Raw genomic sequence first — 19,905 nt, forward strand, 5'->3', positions numbered from 1 at the left:
TTTATTTTACCTGATTTAACTTTTTATATTTTAATGGCCAAAATTAAAAAAAACTTATTGTGAAATCGCGTTATTTGCTTTACTTTATTTATCTTTGAACCTTAAGTAAATTTAATTTATTCGTGACTATTGTAAAAGCAAATAAAAATAATTAAATTCTGCTGTTCTGTATTAATTTTTGTTTAAAATTGAAATTATTATTTGCATATTAATATTGTGTTCTAAATTTTGTTCACTTTGTTTAATCCCCTGTGGCAATGTTGCCCTTTTTTGTTGTGTTAAGCCATTTGTGTTGATCAACATTCAGATCTATGTCAACGTTTGTCATATGCTTATAAAATTAATTTATATATTTTTATTTTTTTCGTGTAAATCTAGATCTAAACTTAAAACCAAAATGGAAAGTTTCATATCACCTTACAATTCACCTGAAAAAGCCCAAAATGGAGAATCAAATTTAGTATCGGTAGATAATGAAATAAATTTTATTTCTGATATTAACGAACCAACGTTGCTGAACCAAAATCAAGATTTCTCCGACCTTGTTGGGAAGAAAGACCTTGTTGCTGGTGAGCTTCTTGGGAGTGGTGATTTTATAAACTTGGTTGAAGAAAAGAACAACTTGCATGGTAAATATGTTTTGTTAAATACTGAAATTTGTCATATTAAAAAAATGAAAATTTTAAGCAATTGATATTTATCAAAAACCCAACCTGTATATTTTGTTTTTGCTACAAGTTAAATTTATTGATTTTTAAAACTTTTTTTAACTAAGAAGTTAAGTACAATATGTTGGTATGATAATTATTAGCCAGCTATAACAAATCATAGCAAAAAAAAAATGCAATGGGTATTGCTGGCCAAAGAACAGTTTTAGCAATTTAGAATTATTTTGCCTAACATTTTTTTATATAATTAAATTCAAATAAAAAATTGAAAATCTGTTTTAAACTAGAAATAGAATCCATTTCTTCCCATATCCTTGTAAGTTAGTATTTCATATACAACAGCTTGATTTAAAGGCCCATTGTTCCTACTGCACATTGTCATGACAACATGTCAACCATTTAAATTTAAAAAAAATTAATAAAAAAAATGGAAATTTAAATTTGAAAAACTCAGCTTTTTAAATTAGAATAGCATAATTTTACAAGAAATGTGTTTTAGTTTTGTGAGTTAGGCTATTTCAAGATATAGTTGGGGCAAAAGTATAGTAATTTAACAGGCTTAGCAGTATAAGGCTTATTAAAAAAATTGGTAGGCTAGTTTAGCCTAAAAATGTATTAGTTTACATAAAAAGAAAAAAACTTACCAATTTTTAGCTGTTTTTTAGCTAAAAACATCAAAAATAGGTAAGTTTTTTCTTATTATGTTAAGTGATACATTTTTAGGCTAAGCTAGTCTAACAGTTTTTTAGTTAGGTAATAGGCAGCATTATAACTAAAGGAAGCTTCTAAGTTAAAACTTTTTATGTTAATAAGCATAGAAATTACCTGTTTTAGGTTTATGCAGTTAATAAAATGTAGTTTAATTTTAAATCTTGATTCTACTGAAAGGTAACAAAATGCAAGTTAGGTTTAGAAAATGCAGTATGTTTACTGTCAGTGCCATGATCAAAAACTGTTCAAAATGTAAAAAAAGGTACAGCAATAAAAATGATGCAAGTTGTGGTAGAAAACATTTCCCAAAGCGTTTTGGAAAAACTTCAAAAGTTGTTTACGAATTATATAAATGTATTACTTCTTTGGACAAAATGGAAAGAAAAGTTAGAAGAACAATTCAAAGTAATATTAATTTTTGAGTTTTAGAAGTCGGGTTTGGTAAATTGCAGGACATCTAGAAAAGTTATGACTTGTTAAGAATTGATACAAATTTAGCTTAAACTTGTTTATGCTTATTTAGTATATTTTTGTAGCAAAACAAATTATATTTTGTTATTATATCTCCAAATTTTTTTCTTGTTGTTATTTTTATTAACCAAAACATGGCCTAAATAATATTTTATTTCCGCTAAATCACTAACTGAAATTTAATTAGGTGAAAAAGAAAAATCATCTGCCAACTTGAACTCTAATTCAAATTTGATATTGGATAACCCTCAGGACAATAATAAGGTACATTTTTTGCTTGGTAATGTTTTGTTCGTATGCTCTTGAACAATTTGTTTTTGAGAAAGGCAATTTTATTTTCAATATTTCAGACAAACAAAGATCTTAAATATAGTAATAATTTTATTTTAAAACAAACTCCATTGTTTAGGTATTGTTAGAGGACAATTGCAATGCACAAGCTGATATTGCATCCTGTTCAATGCAAGAAAATCAATCCAATGAACAAATTTCTGAACCTTTAAACTCTTCCATAAACAACAATCATACAACTGAAAATTATACCAACAACCCTGATTTACACACATATGAAAGCTCCACTGCCAAAGCTTATTTTACTGCCACTGTAAATGAACCTGTAGATATTGTTGACTCCAATCATAATTCTGACCAAAATGTAACTGTTTCTGACCAAAATATTGCACAAGAAAATTTACAAGCCATTTTACAGCCTACTACTAGCTTTAACTATGATCATACAACTGTAAGCCATTTAAACAACTCAACAGAAATTGCTCAAGTAAATGAACAACAACCTGAATGTGATGAGGTATTTCCTCCAGCGACCAGAGGTATAAGTACTGATGATGACACAGAGAACAGGCCGCCAAGTAGTGAATATTTACAAGAAATAATCTCTTCCACTCCTGACGTATATGATGTAAGTGGTTTTTTATTTAAAAATATTGTAATATATTTTACAATAAAGATTTAAATTTTTATTTTTTTTTAAAGATTAAGATATGTTTTTTAACACCTGTTACTTAATAATTACATTTTTTTTCTGTTTTAAATATCTTAGGTAGATCAGTAATATAACAGCACCAATGTTTTATATTAATATAGTTTTTACTCTACATTTAGTGCTTACAAGGTCTGGATTTACATACAAGCAGCTCAGTTTGCAGTTGCATAGATTCATCCAGAAATCAAGAAATACTTTGCCAACCAAGCTGCAGAAGCAAAGATTGCCATTTACTAGAATCCAGCAAAGAAAAAGATTCAGTGCAGCATGTTCTAACTATCAACACAGACTTAACCACGTTTAAAGATCTAACCATAAAAGTCGATTTTAAAGACAAGGAAGGTAAATATCAGGAAAATAAAGTTTTAGAGCAAAGCAAACAGGTTTACAGCTCACCAGAATGTAATAAGCATGACCTAACAGTTAATATTAATCTTTCAGCCAACACAAGTATTACTTCGAGTAATGATTACAACTTAATAACTAACAACATTTTTGATAGTCCAAGGCCAGATTTAACAAATACAGAAGCTGAGTTGTTTAATAAAGATTCAATTGAAACACTTGTAGCAGAATCAGTGGCAAATTTTGTAAATAACATTCAACTAAGCCAATCTAATAGCTTTATCTTCACTTCGAGTGAAAACAGTATTTCTGAAACAGAAAATGTCGAAACCAAAAAAAACAGTTCTCTGCTGAGCAATGTTTTGTTAATGGATGATGATCCGTTTTTAAATTCTGAATTGCCTTTATGCGACGATTACAATGTAAATAAGGATAAATCTGAAAGGGGAAATACACCAATATCATTCAAGGATGAAAATTTTGCATTTGAAACTGAGGTGGTTGAACCTATAAAAAGCCTTTTAGATGAAAATACATATGGAACTAACTCTATTAATACTTCTATAAACTTTGTGGATAATCAATTGCCAAGTAATAAAATATTAGCTGATGATAACACTCCTTTATATACTGAAGCTTCTTATGCCAATGCTTTTAATTTTGGTTGTGAAAATCCTATTCAAAGTGAATGTAACATTGACAAAATTGCTCCTTCGTCAAATATTGCTTATGCTAGAACATATGATGACAATGATGGCTGTGATTATTTATCAAACACCAATTTTGTAAAATCCGAGGAATCTTTAATAGTCCAGTCTGCTATTGCGAATTCTTTGTTTAGAGAAAGAAGAAACTTTGGCAGAGATCTTTCTTTGGAATTTAACAATGACATAAGAAATCCTGAAAGCCTTAAGTATCAATCTATTAAATGTTTAAGTTCTGGTTCTGATACTACAATTAAAAATTCTGTAGGCCAAGATGAACGCCTTTTGGCAGAACCTAGTTCAGATCAAAATTACAATTCTCATTACAGCAATGAATTTAATTTAAACCAAGTGCAGGATCAAAATCAAATTGATTTTAATAAGCATAATGGTGGCCTTTACAATTTATGGAAAGACGATGATTCTAATGTGATATCCAAGGATTTAGAGGATGGCTTTAATTCTTATGCAGAGATTTATGCTTTAAACAAGAAATCCAACTTTTGTAACTCTTTGTCTGACACTAAACAAGAAAACAATAACACTAAAGGCAATTTGTTACATTCTGCAGAATCAACAAGTACAGTTTCCACTGTCAAAACTGCTGATTTTTCTGGTATAAGTGATGATACAGGCAGCTCAGATAGCTATTCTGTTGATTTTTCAACCTTGTTAAATACCAATGAAAGTGATGATGCTTCTTCAAGTATTTCTGGCAATGTTTCTCGTAATTTACAAGTCGAACTACCATTTTACGACAGCAGCAGTCGATCTTCAATTGACACCGACTATTGTAGATATTTTTACAACAAGGAACTTTCATCAAGTCAAGAAACATTGACAAATGAAAATCAATTGATCTCTAATACACCCCCATTTTGCAAAAATAGTTACAACTTTGAATACTCTGATGTTGTTGGAAGTTCATTAAAGAATTTGATGTCTACATGTCAATCATTGATTAAGGACCTAGACAACAACAAGTTAGATCTTAAAACAAATCATCTGCCGAGTAACTTGGATACTTTGGGCTTAAATACTGAAAATTCAAGCTCTTTGTTTGATGAAAATGAATTTATGTTTACTGGTTTAAATAATAAAACCTGCCACAACAATACTGATATTGCTTTAAATAAGGGTCATTTGAAAACTTCAACAAATCAAAGAAGTAAATTTGTGGATGATCTAACATACTCAACATTTGATTCAACTTACTCAACATTACCAACAACGTCAACACATTTCTACCCCATCAAAGACCAGATAAATTATGGATTAGATGAGTTTCATGCTTCAGTAGTAGAGAATAATCTAAACAAGCAATGTTTTATTGATGAAGACCCAAAACAGATTCCTTCAGATGAGACCAAGAACTTGTCCACATTAGTTAAACATAATGACAAAGCATGGTCAGATTCAGTTAAGGATATATCCAAGGTTTTATCTGATAACCAGATTTCTAAGAATGTTCCAACTAAACAACCTAAAAATAGATTGAATAATGAAGTTAAAAATACTCAATCCCAAAATTTAAACTTACAAGACTTGAAATTGAAATCATCTTCTGCTTTGAACAGTGTTAGTATTTTGTATCTCATTTTAAACTTGTTAAGAGAGTAAGCTAATATGTGATTCTAGTACAAAAGTTAATAGCCTATAGTTAGACAAGAATTTAGTTAAGTTAGTTTTTAGACATAAAGAAATTTTAGCTATGTAGTGGCTAGTAAGTTTATGATAGCAATATCAATATATGCAAAGTTATATATTCAAGGTCTAGTTTTATACATTTATTCAATTATTTGTAAAATACTTTAAAAAATTAAGTTATGTTCTATAGAATCTTTCCAACTCCGAGATGATGTCAATCTCTCAAAAAATGGAAAAAGAATTCAGAGAAATGCTGATTCAAGAGAAAAAAGATTCTAAAACCCAACAAGAAGGAAGTTCCTCTGCTACTACTCAACCAAAAGGTAAAAAACAATTTATTTCTTTTAAACTCTGGTATTTATTTTTTATTTAATTTTTGCTATTAAAGTTTATTTTTCAAGTATAAATTTCAGTTTTTTTGTTGTTTACTTATTGTAATTTCTCCAAGTTTTTGTATGGCATTTAAGCTTATAATAATACCAAACATGTTCTTGTGGGATCACCACATGTTGGTGCTGTGGAGTCAAAAATATACTAAAATGTTTAAAATTATATTACCAACTAAGCTATATAAATGATAAATTCCAAGGCGTTGTTGTTGTTAAATCTTTGACATGACCTTTTTGAAATTTTGTCATAACGTTTTATAAAAAATGAGTTTGTTTTTTACCTATCAATAATTATTGTTTTACCTATAAACACGTGTAATAAAGTACTATTTAGCGCTGAAATTGGTCGCGGTATTGAGTTACTACTTTGCGACTGACGTCACATCAAAAATATCACTTTCAATATTTTGGTCTTTGTTTAAATGTTGAAACCTTATTTTTGTTTCCCGCCCAATTTCTTTGTCGTTTGTTGATTTTTTTGTTGTTTGTTACAGAGATAGTAAAAAATGGTCAACATAAATAGAATGTAATGTTTGACATGTAGTTTGTCGCGCTTTAGAACGGATTTTGATGTTAGTCTAAGTTTAAAATAGATTTTCGTGTTTTTAAAATTGCTACTAAGCATAAAAACTTTTTCGGGGGGGTAAATTTCGTTAGTGTTAAATTATTTAAAAATAAATAGCTAAATTTGGTTAAATGGTTATAGCAAATGTCTGCGAAAGTTGTAAAGCAATTACGTAAAATATAAATTCTTTTTTTCGTATTTCGTGTCCCAGTTACTTTAGTATGTACTTGAAAAATATTATTAATAGCAGATTAATAAAAAAATATTACTTTAACAAAAAAATAAGTCAAAGCACAAAAAGTTAGCCTAAGTCGTATTTTTTTTCATTAAAATTACATTAAAATACAAGAAAAATATTAAAATTTTTTTCCGTTTCGTAGAAGTTATAGAGTGTTTAATTAAGCCACCAGCTATTGTGGTATATTAGGTGTGCAAATGTTAAAACAATCGAGATTGAAACTGCTGACAAGGAGGCTTACCACCGCTCTTAAACGTCTGTTTATTTCAATACGACACACATATACTCCAGTATGATAACTTCCCTCATTAAGTCTTATGTGTTACTTAGGTACTTAGGTATTTAAAAAGCATAATTTGAACTAGAAAATATTACAACTAACCAGTATTGAGCAATTTACAATCCAAGTAAAGACATTAAAATAGTAGTTAGGAAACATTTTGTAACTTTAGCTTCACCACTTTTTACTTAATAAGTGGTACTGGCAAAGGTATGCCTTTTGTCGAGGTAGCGCAAGTCAGCTAAAAGCCTGTAACAAAATATTTGGTTTTCGAAAATATCTATTTTTAAAAACTTAGTTATTTAGGATACAAACGCATGAATTCGTTCGACTATTTCTCTATGCGCTTCATAATATTATTAGTAAGCTTTACGTTATTTTGTAAAACACAGCATATAATAAGACATTTATATAGGTCGCGTGTTGATGTATTTTTTTCGATATTGGACTGGGAATTGTTAAACCCGTTTAAACTATACTCTAAGGTTGGATCGATTTTAGTTTTTAATGTCGTCGGTTTCAGCTGTATTAAACTTTTATCTAAACAAGTTAGTTAGGCATAGGGTATGTTAGTTTAATAAAATAACAGTAATATAAAGTTTTTTAATGTTGAAGTAATTAACATCTAAAAATAACTACATATTGGTTTTATATGTAGGTATTTTTTTTTTTTTAATTTTGTAATTTTTGTTATTATTCCAGTATTTGTTAGTTTTTAAAAAAGTACAACTTATACCATGGATCTATAAGCATGAAAAGGATTTATACCTATTATAGAGCTTACCTTACCTTTTTCTCTGTACATAACCACCATTACTGCATTACGGTTTACCGTATTTACCAGACTGTATCTAAAAGTGCTTTTGCCACAGCTGTACAGTTAAAATAGAAAAAAAGAGCAATTTCAGAATATAATATTTTAACTTGCGCGTAAATTTTTTAAAGTTTTTTTTAGGAAAGACTTTTGATTTGGAAAATTATTTTTTAAATTAAGATTTAAATTTAGTGCGTTTAGATTTTTGAAGTTTGAAAAAGATTGGTTATTATATTAGCAAACTATTTCCAATATTTTTGAGTAGCGAAATGTATTTGAAAAAACTAATCCGTCTTACTTAATGTTATTGATTATCGTAACGTTTGTCTTAAACAACATTTATGCCACTTTAAACATAAAGAGTGATTTAGTTAGGGTACTGTGTGTAAATCATATCGCTTAGTAGTAAAAATAGCAAATATTGTATTTTTAAACAAAATAATAAGATTAAAAAAAGACTGATAAAATAGAAAAAAATAATAGAATTTTGATATATAACTTGACCTACCCAAAACTAAGTATTTTTTTATGGTTTTACATAGCTACTAAATTGTTTACTGTAATAAAGGCATGCTCCAATAAGCGTACACTGTTCAGGTTGTTGCTTTTAACACGGTTTGCTATATATAGCATACGGCATTAAGTTATGTGTTAACGAGTTTTGCGATTTTAAAATGTTGTGTGAAGTTTGTAAATATACATGACCGAAAATTTTAAACGCATTTTTTGTACTTTTTGAGAGTGCATTGGCAATATTTTTTTCTAAAACTAAAAAAAATAAAAAAGCTTTTTTACAACATTCAGTGTTTTTAACATTTTATTTATATTTATTTATCAAATAGGTGTAAAGGCCAACAGGCTTAATATAAGGTATCAATAACCTCTGCCCAGTCGTAAGCTGCCTTTACAATTTTAAATAATTTTTATTATACTTATAAGTTAGCCAGCAATAAAGTTTATATTTTTCGAGGTTTTATTTGTTTGCGTTAAACACCCTTAAGTAAAAGAAATTTGTTTGTGAAGTACTTTATTATTATTGGAGCACTTTTATTACCTTAACTTAAAGGTAATTAACTTTGACTTTTAGGAGCGTGCGAATATAGCTTGATTGATTTCATAGCGCTGTTAGTTTATTGGTATGAGTTATAACCGCTTTAGCAGATAGCAGTATATTTAGTTTAAGACAGTAATTAATTAGCAGCTAATTCTATCAGTTTGATTCTGCGAAAATCGACGGATAGAAGAAGTTGAAAGGGCGGTATAGTAATTGATGTTTTACACCGTTTTGGATTAATTTAATTTATTTTAGATTAAATTTTTAATCGCACGAAGTACAAAGCTTTTGTTGAATGTTTAGTCCCGATTGCCCTAATTTAAAAGCTTAATAATTTATTCGTTAAATAGAAAAGGAAAAATAGTTAAGTATATTGGGTTTGGTGGCTTGGGTTTGGTGACCATGCCATAACATACTTAAAATCTTTATGTAAACATTAATACCTTTGGCATGTTTTAAATAATTAAATTAATTTTGTCATTTTTTCCCCGTCGCATTGTTGTAATATTAATTGTATATCATATTTATTATTTACTTTTATCAATGTGCGAAAAACCAAAATAAAAGAAAAATTACTAAGTGTTATTCTAACCCCAGCAGCTTATTATAGGTTTTTATGTTGGCAAATTTGGAATCGAAATTTTCATTGGTCATTCTTTACATCGAAACAATATAAAAATTTTTATTATATTTCGAACATTATTTGACTTTTGATGTTATGGTAGCCGAGGGTTAGCGCATAGGTCAGCTGGAAAAAGCTTTTTAACAATAGTTTTTTCGTTGTTTGGACTGACGGCTTTTAGCACTAATACCTGTAACTATTTCATTCCAACGAAACTTTGGTAAAAAGATGTTGTTTTAACATCTATTGTGCTACAGTTATTTGTATTGCGTACTGTAAATACGTTTCAAAAACTTCAAATTTAATTTTAGGAGCGTCATTATTTTGGCATTTGGCAAAATTAGTATACACTATTAGACTTTGAATTCTGGCTTTTAAAATTTTTTGACCGTTTTTATTTTTGGATTTTTTTTAATATTTGAAATCTAAATGACATAGGCCTATTTATTATTCGCATTTTTCAATATTTTTTATTATATTTTTGACGCGATTTTAATATTGTCGACAATATTAATATATTTCAAGTTTTATTGTAATCCAATGTTTGCGGAAGTGATTTCAATATCGAAATGTTGTTTTTGTCCAAAGTGATAATATCTGGACGCTGGGTTAAGAATTCCGTGTTATTTTTACACTTTAATATGTTGCTACAATAAAACTTACTATTGTAAAAAAACATTTAATTTGTTTTGGAAACCATAGTGGCTTACCGCTAAGCAAAATTTAATTTAGTTTTGACGATTTTTTGCTATCGATTTTCAAAAGATATTTTACGTTATGAAAAAAAACGTAAAAATTTATACGTAAAATTAGGTGTATTGCTATAGATTGATTGTACTAGTTTCGTTCAATATGGTAATATTGGTTTAGTGAATTGCTAATTAAACTAATGTATGTGTGTTAGCTTACCTGAAAATGTCACAATTAACAGTGCTTTAAAATAGCTGGAGAAATACGTTGTGTTATAAAGATAAGAGTAACTTAATACAGTGTATTAATATTTCATGAATTTTTTTAAAGATTTGTTGGGTTACTTAACATGCGGTGGTTTGTTTTATTGATTTTATTCAGATTTTAACAACCTGTGGGCTATGCAAAAGTTAAATTATTTTAATTAGTTTTTTTTATGATTTTGGTTATGGTACTTCATAATATTTGCAAAAAAAAATTTTAAAGCGTTTTTGGCTAAATATCACCTACACTTTCAATTTAAATTAATTTTATTTTGTTAAATTAAATTATAAAAAATACACTTTCGGTATTACATGAGTAAATATAATTTAATTTGAAAAAGAACACTAACGTTTTAGGTTTAAAATAAATAAAAAATTTTTTTGATTTAAGGTGTTTATTAAATTTTTGTTTAAACAAATATTTTTGCTTATAGTTGAAACAAAAAAGCAATCTTCACAACCAAGAAAAACACCAGTAAGTTAATTGTTTTATTTTAGGTTTTTGTAAAAAATATACACCTATATAGTTAGTTTTTTTAATAAAGTTTAAATAAAATATTTTTTCTGTTTTTTGGTGGCTTACATTAATGGCAATTTTTTATTTTTTTGTGTTTATTTATTTTTGATGTGGGACTTTCCACTTTAGGGCTTTAACTTAGAGTAATATAAGTTACCTTAAGCAGTCTTTAGTTGACTTTGACAGTTTTAATTGGTGTTGATTATGGGGATCGAATACAAGACCTTATCTAGTAAAGCCAAGTTTCTAACTACTACACCAAGCCAACACAATATACAACTTAACAGAAAATAACTGTAGCAACATGCAATGAAAAAAATAAACATTTTAAAATTAAAAAACTTAACTAATAAAAATATTAAAAAAATGCAATTTACAAAAAAAAAAACAAACTTTTTTTTAATTTTTAGTTGAAATCAAAAACTGATCAAAATCGAACCCCGACACCCAAAACTAACAAAACTCCTGAAATAAAACCACGGAGGTCAATTGTTCCTCCCAGAGCAAACACTACTACAAAGAAACCCATTCCAGTCACAACTTTACATTTAACATCTCCTGTCAAAACTCCTCCACCAAAAAAGGTAGGTTTAACAAACATTACAATTCCATGTCTGCTATTTCGGTTTAGTGAGTACCATTTATCTTTTTTGATTTGATTTTTCAAAAAATTTGTAAAAATGGTACTGGTTACAGCCCAAAAATCTGGGGTTTTTCCAAGTATTTTGAAGTTTAGATTAATTCGTAATTTTTAATATGTTCTGGACATAGAAACTTGTAATATCGTTATTAGACTAAAAACTTTTAAATATTAATTTATAAATTAATGTTGTTTTAAATATTCCGTTCTATATTTTCTTGTAAATTAAAAACAATTTTACTGTTAAAATATTTTTTTAAAACAAAAAAAAATTTTCTAGACCCCTACTAAACTTACTGCCACCCCAAAGAGAAATTTACCCACCCAGAGAACAGGATCAGCACCTTTGTTAGGGACTCCTAAGAGAAGACCTTGTACCCCAACAACTATCCAGCGAGTGACCCCCAAATCACCTGACGCATCACCCCGGCCCCTTACCTCTCCCAGGGTGAAATCTGATGTAAAAACCCCAGTGGTAAAAGTAAAAAAATTACATAAATAATTTTTTTTAAATTTAAAATTTTTTTTTTAAAAGATTTTTTTAAAAATTTTTTACACTTAAAAATTGTTGGTTAATAATTTTAGTAAGTTTTTAATTTAGTTTATTACTAGTCATATTTATTAATGTTTTGACAAAATGATATCACAATACATTTTTAAAAATTTATTTTATTTAAAAATGAAATCATAAGTTATATTTTAAATATAAACAATAATTTAATAATATGTTGATTTACAAAATTTGTTAAATGTAGTTGCAACCTATCTTTACTACTTAAAGAAAATTAAAATTTGTATTTGTGAATTTAAAATATCTTAGGTTTATATTATTAAATTAATTAATTTAAATTTTTTTAGAACTACAAATATCAAAGACCGCTTTCTGCTACAAGTACAACATCTATTGGAAGCAATAAAAGCTTAAATGTAAACTATGTTTTTAAGTTTTATACTTCATTTTAAATTAGGTATTTGTTAAGAAAACTTGGCTCTACTAGATAAAGTCCTTGGTTTGATTCCTACCGATCCCATGCTGTAGTGAAATGATATAAACTTCTGCCCGAGCCAACACTTAATCAGCAGCTTATAATTGGCGGGCAATTATAATCTATAATATTCCAAACTGCCACATGCAACTCGAGACTGGGTTTGGGTAACTGATGTTACTCTATATTTATGTTGTGAAGTCGACTTTTCCAAATCAAGTGTTATAAAAGTGTTATAGTTAATTTTTATACAAGTTAAAAAAAAATTGTTGTATTTTTGCAGTCTGTTAATAGTGCTGGTACACCAGGCAGACATTACAAGATGCCTGAACATTTAAAAAATGTCAAAAGTAAAACTGGATCTTTAAATAACATCAACCACACCCCTAGTGGCGGAAATGTGAGCCTCCTTTGATTTTATTCGTTTAACAAATTTTTATAAGTAAATATAAAAGTAAATTAAAAGGTATTATATGCATTGGTTAAGGTATTAGATATTACTATAAGATTGTGTTAGCTTTGTTTTTTATTTCTCATTGCTTCCATGTTGTGGTTTTCTTAATTAAGGTTCTAACCTTTTTACACCTTTTAAGTCAAATTACCATATTATTAGACTATAAGTAGGTCTTTTTACATCAAGGATAAAAACATTTTTTGGGGTTGATGTCCAATGCTAAATAATTTAATGTTTTTAATTTAAAAAATTTTACTTTTGGTAGGTTAAAATCGAAAGTAAAAGGACAAGTTACAAAAGTGCAACATCAAAATGTGGATCAAAAGATAATGTCAACCACACTCCTGGTGGGGGAAATGTAAGTGAAATCCACAATTTAAAATAGGGCATCAGTTTATTTGCATTGAGTTGAACTTCGGTTTATTTATCTGCAATTTAAGAAATAAGAATAATTTTTTTTAATGGCAATATTTTTCATTTTACAATGTTGGTTTCTTCAAAAAAATAATTTTTTTAAATTATCTTGTGAGTTCTGCTTTACTCAAAGTGCTTTATCAATACCAATTTGATTTGTTTTATTAGTGTTTTGTTATTAACTTTTAGGTAAAGATTGAAAACAAGAAAAGTAGTTTCACTGGAGTATCAGCGAAATGTGGTTCAGTTGCAAATATTCATTACAAACCTGGTGGGGGAAATGTAAGTAAAATTTCATATTTTATAAAATTAAAAATGTTTTATATTTTCATTAATAAAATATTTTAAAATTCTAATTTTGTTAAATGGGTGCATAAACTTTTTGTTTAAAATATCTTTTTTTTTATGTTGAGTTTTGTATATACCTAATTTTTTTTTTATTTAATTTTAGGTTAAAATTGAGAGTAAGAAATTGGATTTCAGTCATGTATCTTCGAAATGTGGATCAAAAGATAATATTAAACATACACCAAAGGGTGGAAATGTAAGTTAAAATAAGCATTTTTTTGAAAAATATAGTGGTTCGTACCCAAATATTTTATTTTAAAAAACTAAATTTTTTTTAAAGGACCTTAAAAATTTTATTTATTATTAATTTTTTTATATTTATGTAATATCGTTACAGGTGAAGGTTGAATCTAAAAGGATTAATCTGAGTCATGTCAAATCAAAATGTGGATCAAAAGACAATCAGCATCACACTCCTGGTGGTGGAAAAGTAAGTGAAAAATTAACTTTAAATATATTAAATGTTTTTATTAATATTTTGTATCTGCAAGTTTTATATTGTTTCTTGTCTTATTTGACTGACAGCGTGTTGTAATAGTCAGAATACTTGGCTTTACTACATGAGGTCTCCGATTCGATCTTCCCTGCTATAAGGCTGTAGTTTCCTTAAGTAAGGGAGCTGTAGTTTCCTTAAGCTATAGACGATATAAACTCCTGCTGAGTCTGTATATAATCAGCTGCTTAATTATAGGGCAATTACAATTTCTAATATCCCTAACTGCCAATGACAACTTGAGACTGGTTCCCGGGTAACTGATGTTACTCCATTCTTAGGTTGGTCATGAAGTCTACCTTTATACATCAGGTATAAAGAAAGATGAAAAAAAAATTAAAACAATTTATATTTCTTTGTTAGTTTAGGATTTTAGTCCAGAAAATTTTAACTAATGAACTATTGATATTAAAAACCTGATATTATTTTCTTAATGTTTGTACCATTGTTTTAGGTAAAGATCGAGTCAAAGAGATTAAATTTTGATAATGTTGGATCAAAATGTGGATCTACTGATAACATGAAGCACAAACCACAAGGAGGAAATGTAAGAAAATGTGTTCAAGTTTTCTTAATCATAAATTTTTAATCCAACAAAATACAGAATAGGGGTAACCACACAAGTTACAGGGATAGAAAAAAGACCCTCTAAATAAATTTTTCCATTTTTCAAAAGCTAATATTTTTTGTCCAAAAAGTTAGACTTAATAATTATATCTGTTGAGATTGTTCCACAACCTAAAAATAGGTTAAAACCAAAAAAAAACTGTTTAAACCAACTTTTTGTTATTTTTATTTTTCATTTTTTTTGCAAGATAAAAATTTTCAGCAAGACCAGGTCAAATTTCAGAAAAGTTTCTTCCAAAATAGGAAGCATGCATAATGTCCACCACACTCCTGGTGGTGGGAAGGTACACACAATGCATTGGTTGCAAACTAATCTTTGTACCTGTATTAATATTTTCTAACACAGGCAGTGGTTATGGTTATGTATAGTCTTGTATTAGGACAACTAAAATTTTAATTGCTATCTGCACCAATATTTCTTTTCTATCTTCTAAAATAACTAACATCTAATATAATAATGGGATTCACCAGTATTATTAAAGGCATTTGACTGGATAGATAATTTTTAAAGCGACATATTATTAAACTTTAGGTTAACATTATTTTAGAAATTAAGTGGAATTTCGCAGAAAAGAGTTAGGGTAAGAAGGGGGGTTAATAGAAAATGTCTTCGATAAATTGTTGTTTTTATCCATACATAATTGTTTTTGTTGACAAAACAAAAGCCTGCAAATTTACAAAATATACTTTAAAATATTATCAAACAATTAACTTTTCCTAAAAATAATAAAGGTGGCTACACTAACAAAAATAATTTTCCTATAATTCACTATTTAAAAAAATACTAATATTATCAGTTAAACAATATAAAAGGTTCAATCTTCTTATAAATAATTTTAAGATTTATTTTAATTTCTGTTTTTTGTGAAGGTGAAAGTAGAGACGAAGAAACTAGATTTTAGTCACGTCAAATCTAAATGTGGATCCAAAGACAATGAAAACCACACCCCTGGTGGCGGAAAAGTAAGTTAAATCTTTTTAATTTATAGTTGGGCCCCACTGGCAGCAAAATTTAGTGGTCAGATTACTTGGCTTCACTACATGAGGTCTTGGGTTCGATCCCAAATGCTTTCATGCTGTAGCACACTTGAGTTAGGTGATATAAATGGTTTAAACTTCTGCTAAGCCAATATTTAATCAGCAGCTTAATTATCAAGCAATTATAATTTATAACATCCCAAACTGCTAAGGCAACTCAAAACTAATTTATATTCTATGTGTAACTGATTTATATTCTATGTTTAGGTTGTTAAGTCCCTAAAACTAAGTTTTTTGTTTCTTTAATGTATTGTATTATTGTTTTAGGTTAAGATTGAATCAAAAAGATTAAATTTTGATAAAGTTGGTTCAAAATGTGGATCTACTGATAACATGAAGCACAAACCTCAAGGAGGAAATGTAAGAATTTTTGGCAAAATATATGTCTTTGAATCATAATTAGAAGCATTGCCATATAGTTTAATTGCTATTAAACAAATAAAATCAACCAAAAAAATAAAAAAACAGCTACAAATTCTGACTTCATAAAGCTATAGTCTTTTGAACTTTGTTATTTTTTTTTTGATTTCAGGTGAAGATATTTTCAGAGACACCAAATTTCAACGATGTTGGATCAAAGATTGGAAGTAAAGACAATATTCATCATACACCACAAGGAGGAAATGTAAGTTAAATAAAATAATGTTAAAAGCACACAATGTTTATATAATAAATCTGTGGTTGTACCTAGTTGGTATGTTATCAGAAAATTACTCCACTTGATATTACAAGGTCTATACATTCTTTTGTTGCTTACTTTGTTTGTCTTACTAGTAGATATTTACATTAGCTAAAATTTAAGTGTTGTAGTCCAGGGGTACTAAAAAGTTTAAGATAGGTTAGATAGAGATAATCCTATCTTAATTCTACTAAGTGTGTACTTAGCAACTGTTTTATTTTTAATGCTTTAGTGAGAGTGTTATAACATCTAAAAAAATTTTTAAAGTTTGGATTTTTAAATTGTGTGTGTTTTTTCTCGTACAAAATTTTTATTTTAATTTGGTGTTTTTAACTTGTTTATGTTGTACTTTCGTTTTTTGTGTTCCAATTTTTTAATAAAATTTCCACAGACGACGATCACCAGTTCGTCTCTCGATCTCTCGAATGTTCGCCCAAAAGTGGGCAGTAGAGATCAAATTGACCACACCCCAGCAGGGGGAAATGTAGGTGTAGTAACTGTGCATGAAGAATGTTAAGTTCATGATTTTACACAATGCACAAAATCGGTTGTTTTAAAATATGAGTTTTTTTATATTTATTTATCCTCGGTTTGAAAAATGTTGACTTCACAGCCTAAACACAGAGAAACATCATTTATCCCAACCTAGTCTTGAGTTGCTATTGGCAGTTTAAAATTTTATAGATTATAATTGCTCGACAATAAAACTGCTGTTTAAGTATTGGCTAAGTAGTGATTCGTACCATTTATAGCGCATTACCCAAGGGCACTACAGACCTTATGTAGGAAAGTGTTCTGACCACTACACCACGCTGCCAGATTTACTCACTCAAAAGAGCACTGTTTATAAATTACGTGTTAAATTATAATGAGTGTAGTGTTGTTTTATTAATACAAAAATAATAATTTTTCGGTTTAAAAATAAATTGATTAGCTTTTTGGTTGATTTCTATACATTTGCAATTGTTTTAAAGTTTCACAAAATTAAAAATCATTTAGTTTGCTGTGATTTTTGTGATTTACGAATTTGATTTTCATTAAATTGGCATTTCGTTGTCAAAAATAGAAATCTATTTTTCATTTTTATATGTTCCACAATTGTTTTTAAAAATTAAAATATATTCAAATTAAAAATTGATTTGAGTAGAATGAGTAGAAAATTACATTAGAACTATTTTATTTTAAATATAGTTTAATCTTTATTGATTTTTTTTCAGGTGAAAATTCAAAACAAGAAATTAAATTTGAGTAATGTGCAATCAAAATGTGGATCGTTAGACAACTCAAAACATACTCCAGGTAAGTACTTGAATATATTCATTTTTTACATATTTTCTTTATATTTAAACATTCTTGAGTAACTTTTACATAAAAACAACTAGTTTAACACTCTTAGCAGATGGTAATTTTTTGATTTTGGTCTAGTCTTAAGCTTTTTTTCAGATATTATTGACCTATTATTAATGCCTGCTTACTATTTAAAACAAATTGAAACGGGGAGAATCGTACTCAGTAATTAATGTGGTTAAGTACAATTCCTTAATTGCTGTGCTATGTCGCCAGCTAGACTTTAAAGTTGGATTATTTATGTAATTACCATGTTTTACTTTGTAGTTATGTGCAATTTGTTTATGTGTTAAGGTGGAGGTGATATTATGATTTTTGATGAGAAATTGGCATTTGACCAAGCTGCTCAGTCCAAGGTAGTTAATTTATTTACATAATAAATCACATGTTCAGGTAGTTTTTAATAACTTTAAATAAAACAGTAAAAAATAAATGATAAATAAAAAATTCCAAATATTTACAGCAAGTTTTGAATTTGTTTTTCCTGCTTACTGTTTAACTAATAATATTCAAAATTTTAAGAAAATATTTTTTTTAAATTGAGGTTGGTTCTCTCGGGAATGCTCAGCACACCCCCGGTGGTGGAAATGTGACAATATTGAACGACAAACTTAGTTTTCGTCAAGGCGCAAATGCACGAACTGATAGTGGGATAAACATGTCATCAACATGTAAGCATTACCAATTTTTTTAATTCACGACCCAAACATAAAGTAACATCAGTTACTCTGACCCAGTCTTGAGTTGCTTTTTGCAGTTTGGAATATTATAGATTATAATTTTACTGTTTATATAATCTAACTTAGAGGCGGTACAGCATAAATATCACCATGCTGCCGTTAATACTATACTTTTTGTTGATGTTTAAAACAAAGTTTTACTAAATTTATTTTATGTTTTGCAAGTAACAATTAAAAACTGACAAACTTATTATAATATAATAAACTTACTACCTTACATTTCATAAAATAAACCTACTATTTTATAGAGTAACATTATTATAGTTATAATCCTGCATATAAAAAAAATTATAAATATTTTCCTTTTTAGCTTCGGAATCATGACAAGTTTGTCCTTAAAAACAGAATTCTAACTTTTTGGAGCAAAATAACAACATTTACTGCACAATCAAATACAAAAGATGTAGTTTTTTTAGTTTTTATATTTTTACAAGTCAACACAAGGTCTTATTATACTAACTAAAGGTACTTTTTATATGCTGTGATATATGCTAACGTCAAACAAAACTGTTTTTACCATTTTTTATATTAATAAAATTAAAAGTTTTGATGTGATTTTACCTTTGCATTTATTTGCTGAATAACAAACTTTTTTTGACAATTACTCGTTATGAATTTTAACTACTGGTACTCTAAATATAATATTTAAGCTGCAAATTGTTATGCATTTTTGACACTGTTTAAAATAACATTTTAACAACATTGGTACCCAAATTCTGATTTTGCATGTGTTGTAAAATATGTAATTTTTAATAGTTTTTATTTTTTACTTGTGTTTTTGTGTATATATTTAGTTTTTTTTAGTTACTTTTGAACTGTTAATGTACAGAGTAATTTTTGTTGCTAATGTAATATTGCTTATTCTGACAACCTTTTTTAAGAGTCCAAAAAAAATCTAGTTTTTATATATTAGAATAGGAAAAAATGTACTTTCTATAATTTCTGCTGTAAACTTTAATCAACTGTAATTTTTTAAAGGTAAACTAAGTAATATTTTTAAATTAAATAAGTAAGTATTGTAGCAAAAACTTTATATTTGTAAATAAATACTGTATTGGAAAATAGCTTCTGCAAAAACTTGTTAGATTGTTTATGGTAAATTAGTTTTAAACGTCAAACGATATGAATGTATTTAGTTAAAAATAGGTAAAACAGCAT

General features: G+C 27.8%; 1 protein-coding gene across 4 annotated transcripts; it reads left to right on the top strand.

Moving 5' to 3' along the window:
• The first annotated feature begins 230 nt into the window (after positions 1–230).
• On the top strand, positions 231–19,653 carry LOC145743756 (uncharacterized). Of its 4 annotated transcripts, none has more exons than XM_082561794.1 (23): positions 231–629; positions 2,038–2,114; positions 2,260–2,769; positions 5,740–5,872; positions 10,899–10,939; positions 11,392–11,565; positions 11,902–12,102; positions 12,480–12,548; positions 12,891–13,007; positions 13,327–13,419; positions 13,665–13,757; positions 13,927–14,019; positions 14,161–14,253; positions 14,771–14,863; positions 15,132–15,227; positions 15,814–15,906; positions 16,249–16,341; positions 16,514–16,606; positions 17,052–17,144; positions 17,878–17,959; positions 18,302–18,363; positions 18,552–18,678; positions 19,058–19,653. In XM_082561794.1, exons 1-23 carry the CDS (start codon positions 329–331, stop codon positions 19,069–19,071), a joined length of 2,841 nt encoding a protein of 946 aa, XP_082417920.1. In that variant the 5' UTR covers positions 231–328; the 3' UTR covers positions 19,072–19,653. The 4 variants fall into 4 exon arrangements, with proteins under 4 accessions (XP_082417920.1, XP_082417921.1, XP_082417922.1 ...); XM_082561795.1 differs by having other exon boundaries at positions 11,902–12,096; XM_082561796.1 differs by lacking the exon at positions 17,052–17,144.
• Positions 19,654–19,905: the final 252 nt, after the last annotated feature.

This window comes from Corella eumyota, chromosome 2, assembly GCF_963082875.1.
Source record: "Corella eumyota chromosome 2, kaCorEumy4.1, whole genome shotgun sequence".
Classification (NCBI taxonomy): Eukaryota; Metazoa; Chordata; class Ascidiacea; order Phlebobranchia; family Corellidae; genus Corella; species Corella eumyota.

Excerpts from the sequence above, each read along its gene's own strand:
- LOC145743756 (XM_082561794.1), top strand. The coding sequence starts at position 329 with ATGCTTATAAAATTAATTTATATATTTTTATTTTTTTCGTGTAAATCT. Across the intron at positions 630-2,037 it reads AGAAAAGAACAACTTGCATG|GTGAAAAAGAAAAATCATCT; the intron begins GTAAATATGTTT and ends AAATTTAATTAG. Across the intron at positions 15,228-15,813 it reads ACACTCCTGGTGGTGGGAAG|GTGAAAGTAGAGACGAAGAA; the intron begins GTACACACAATG and ends TTTTTTGTGAAG.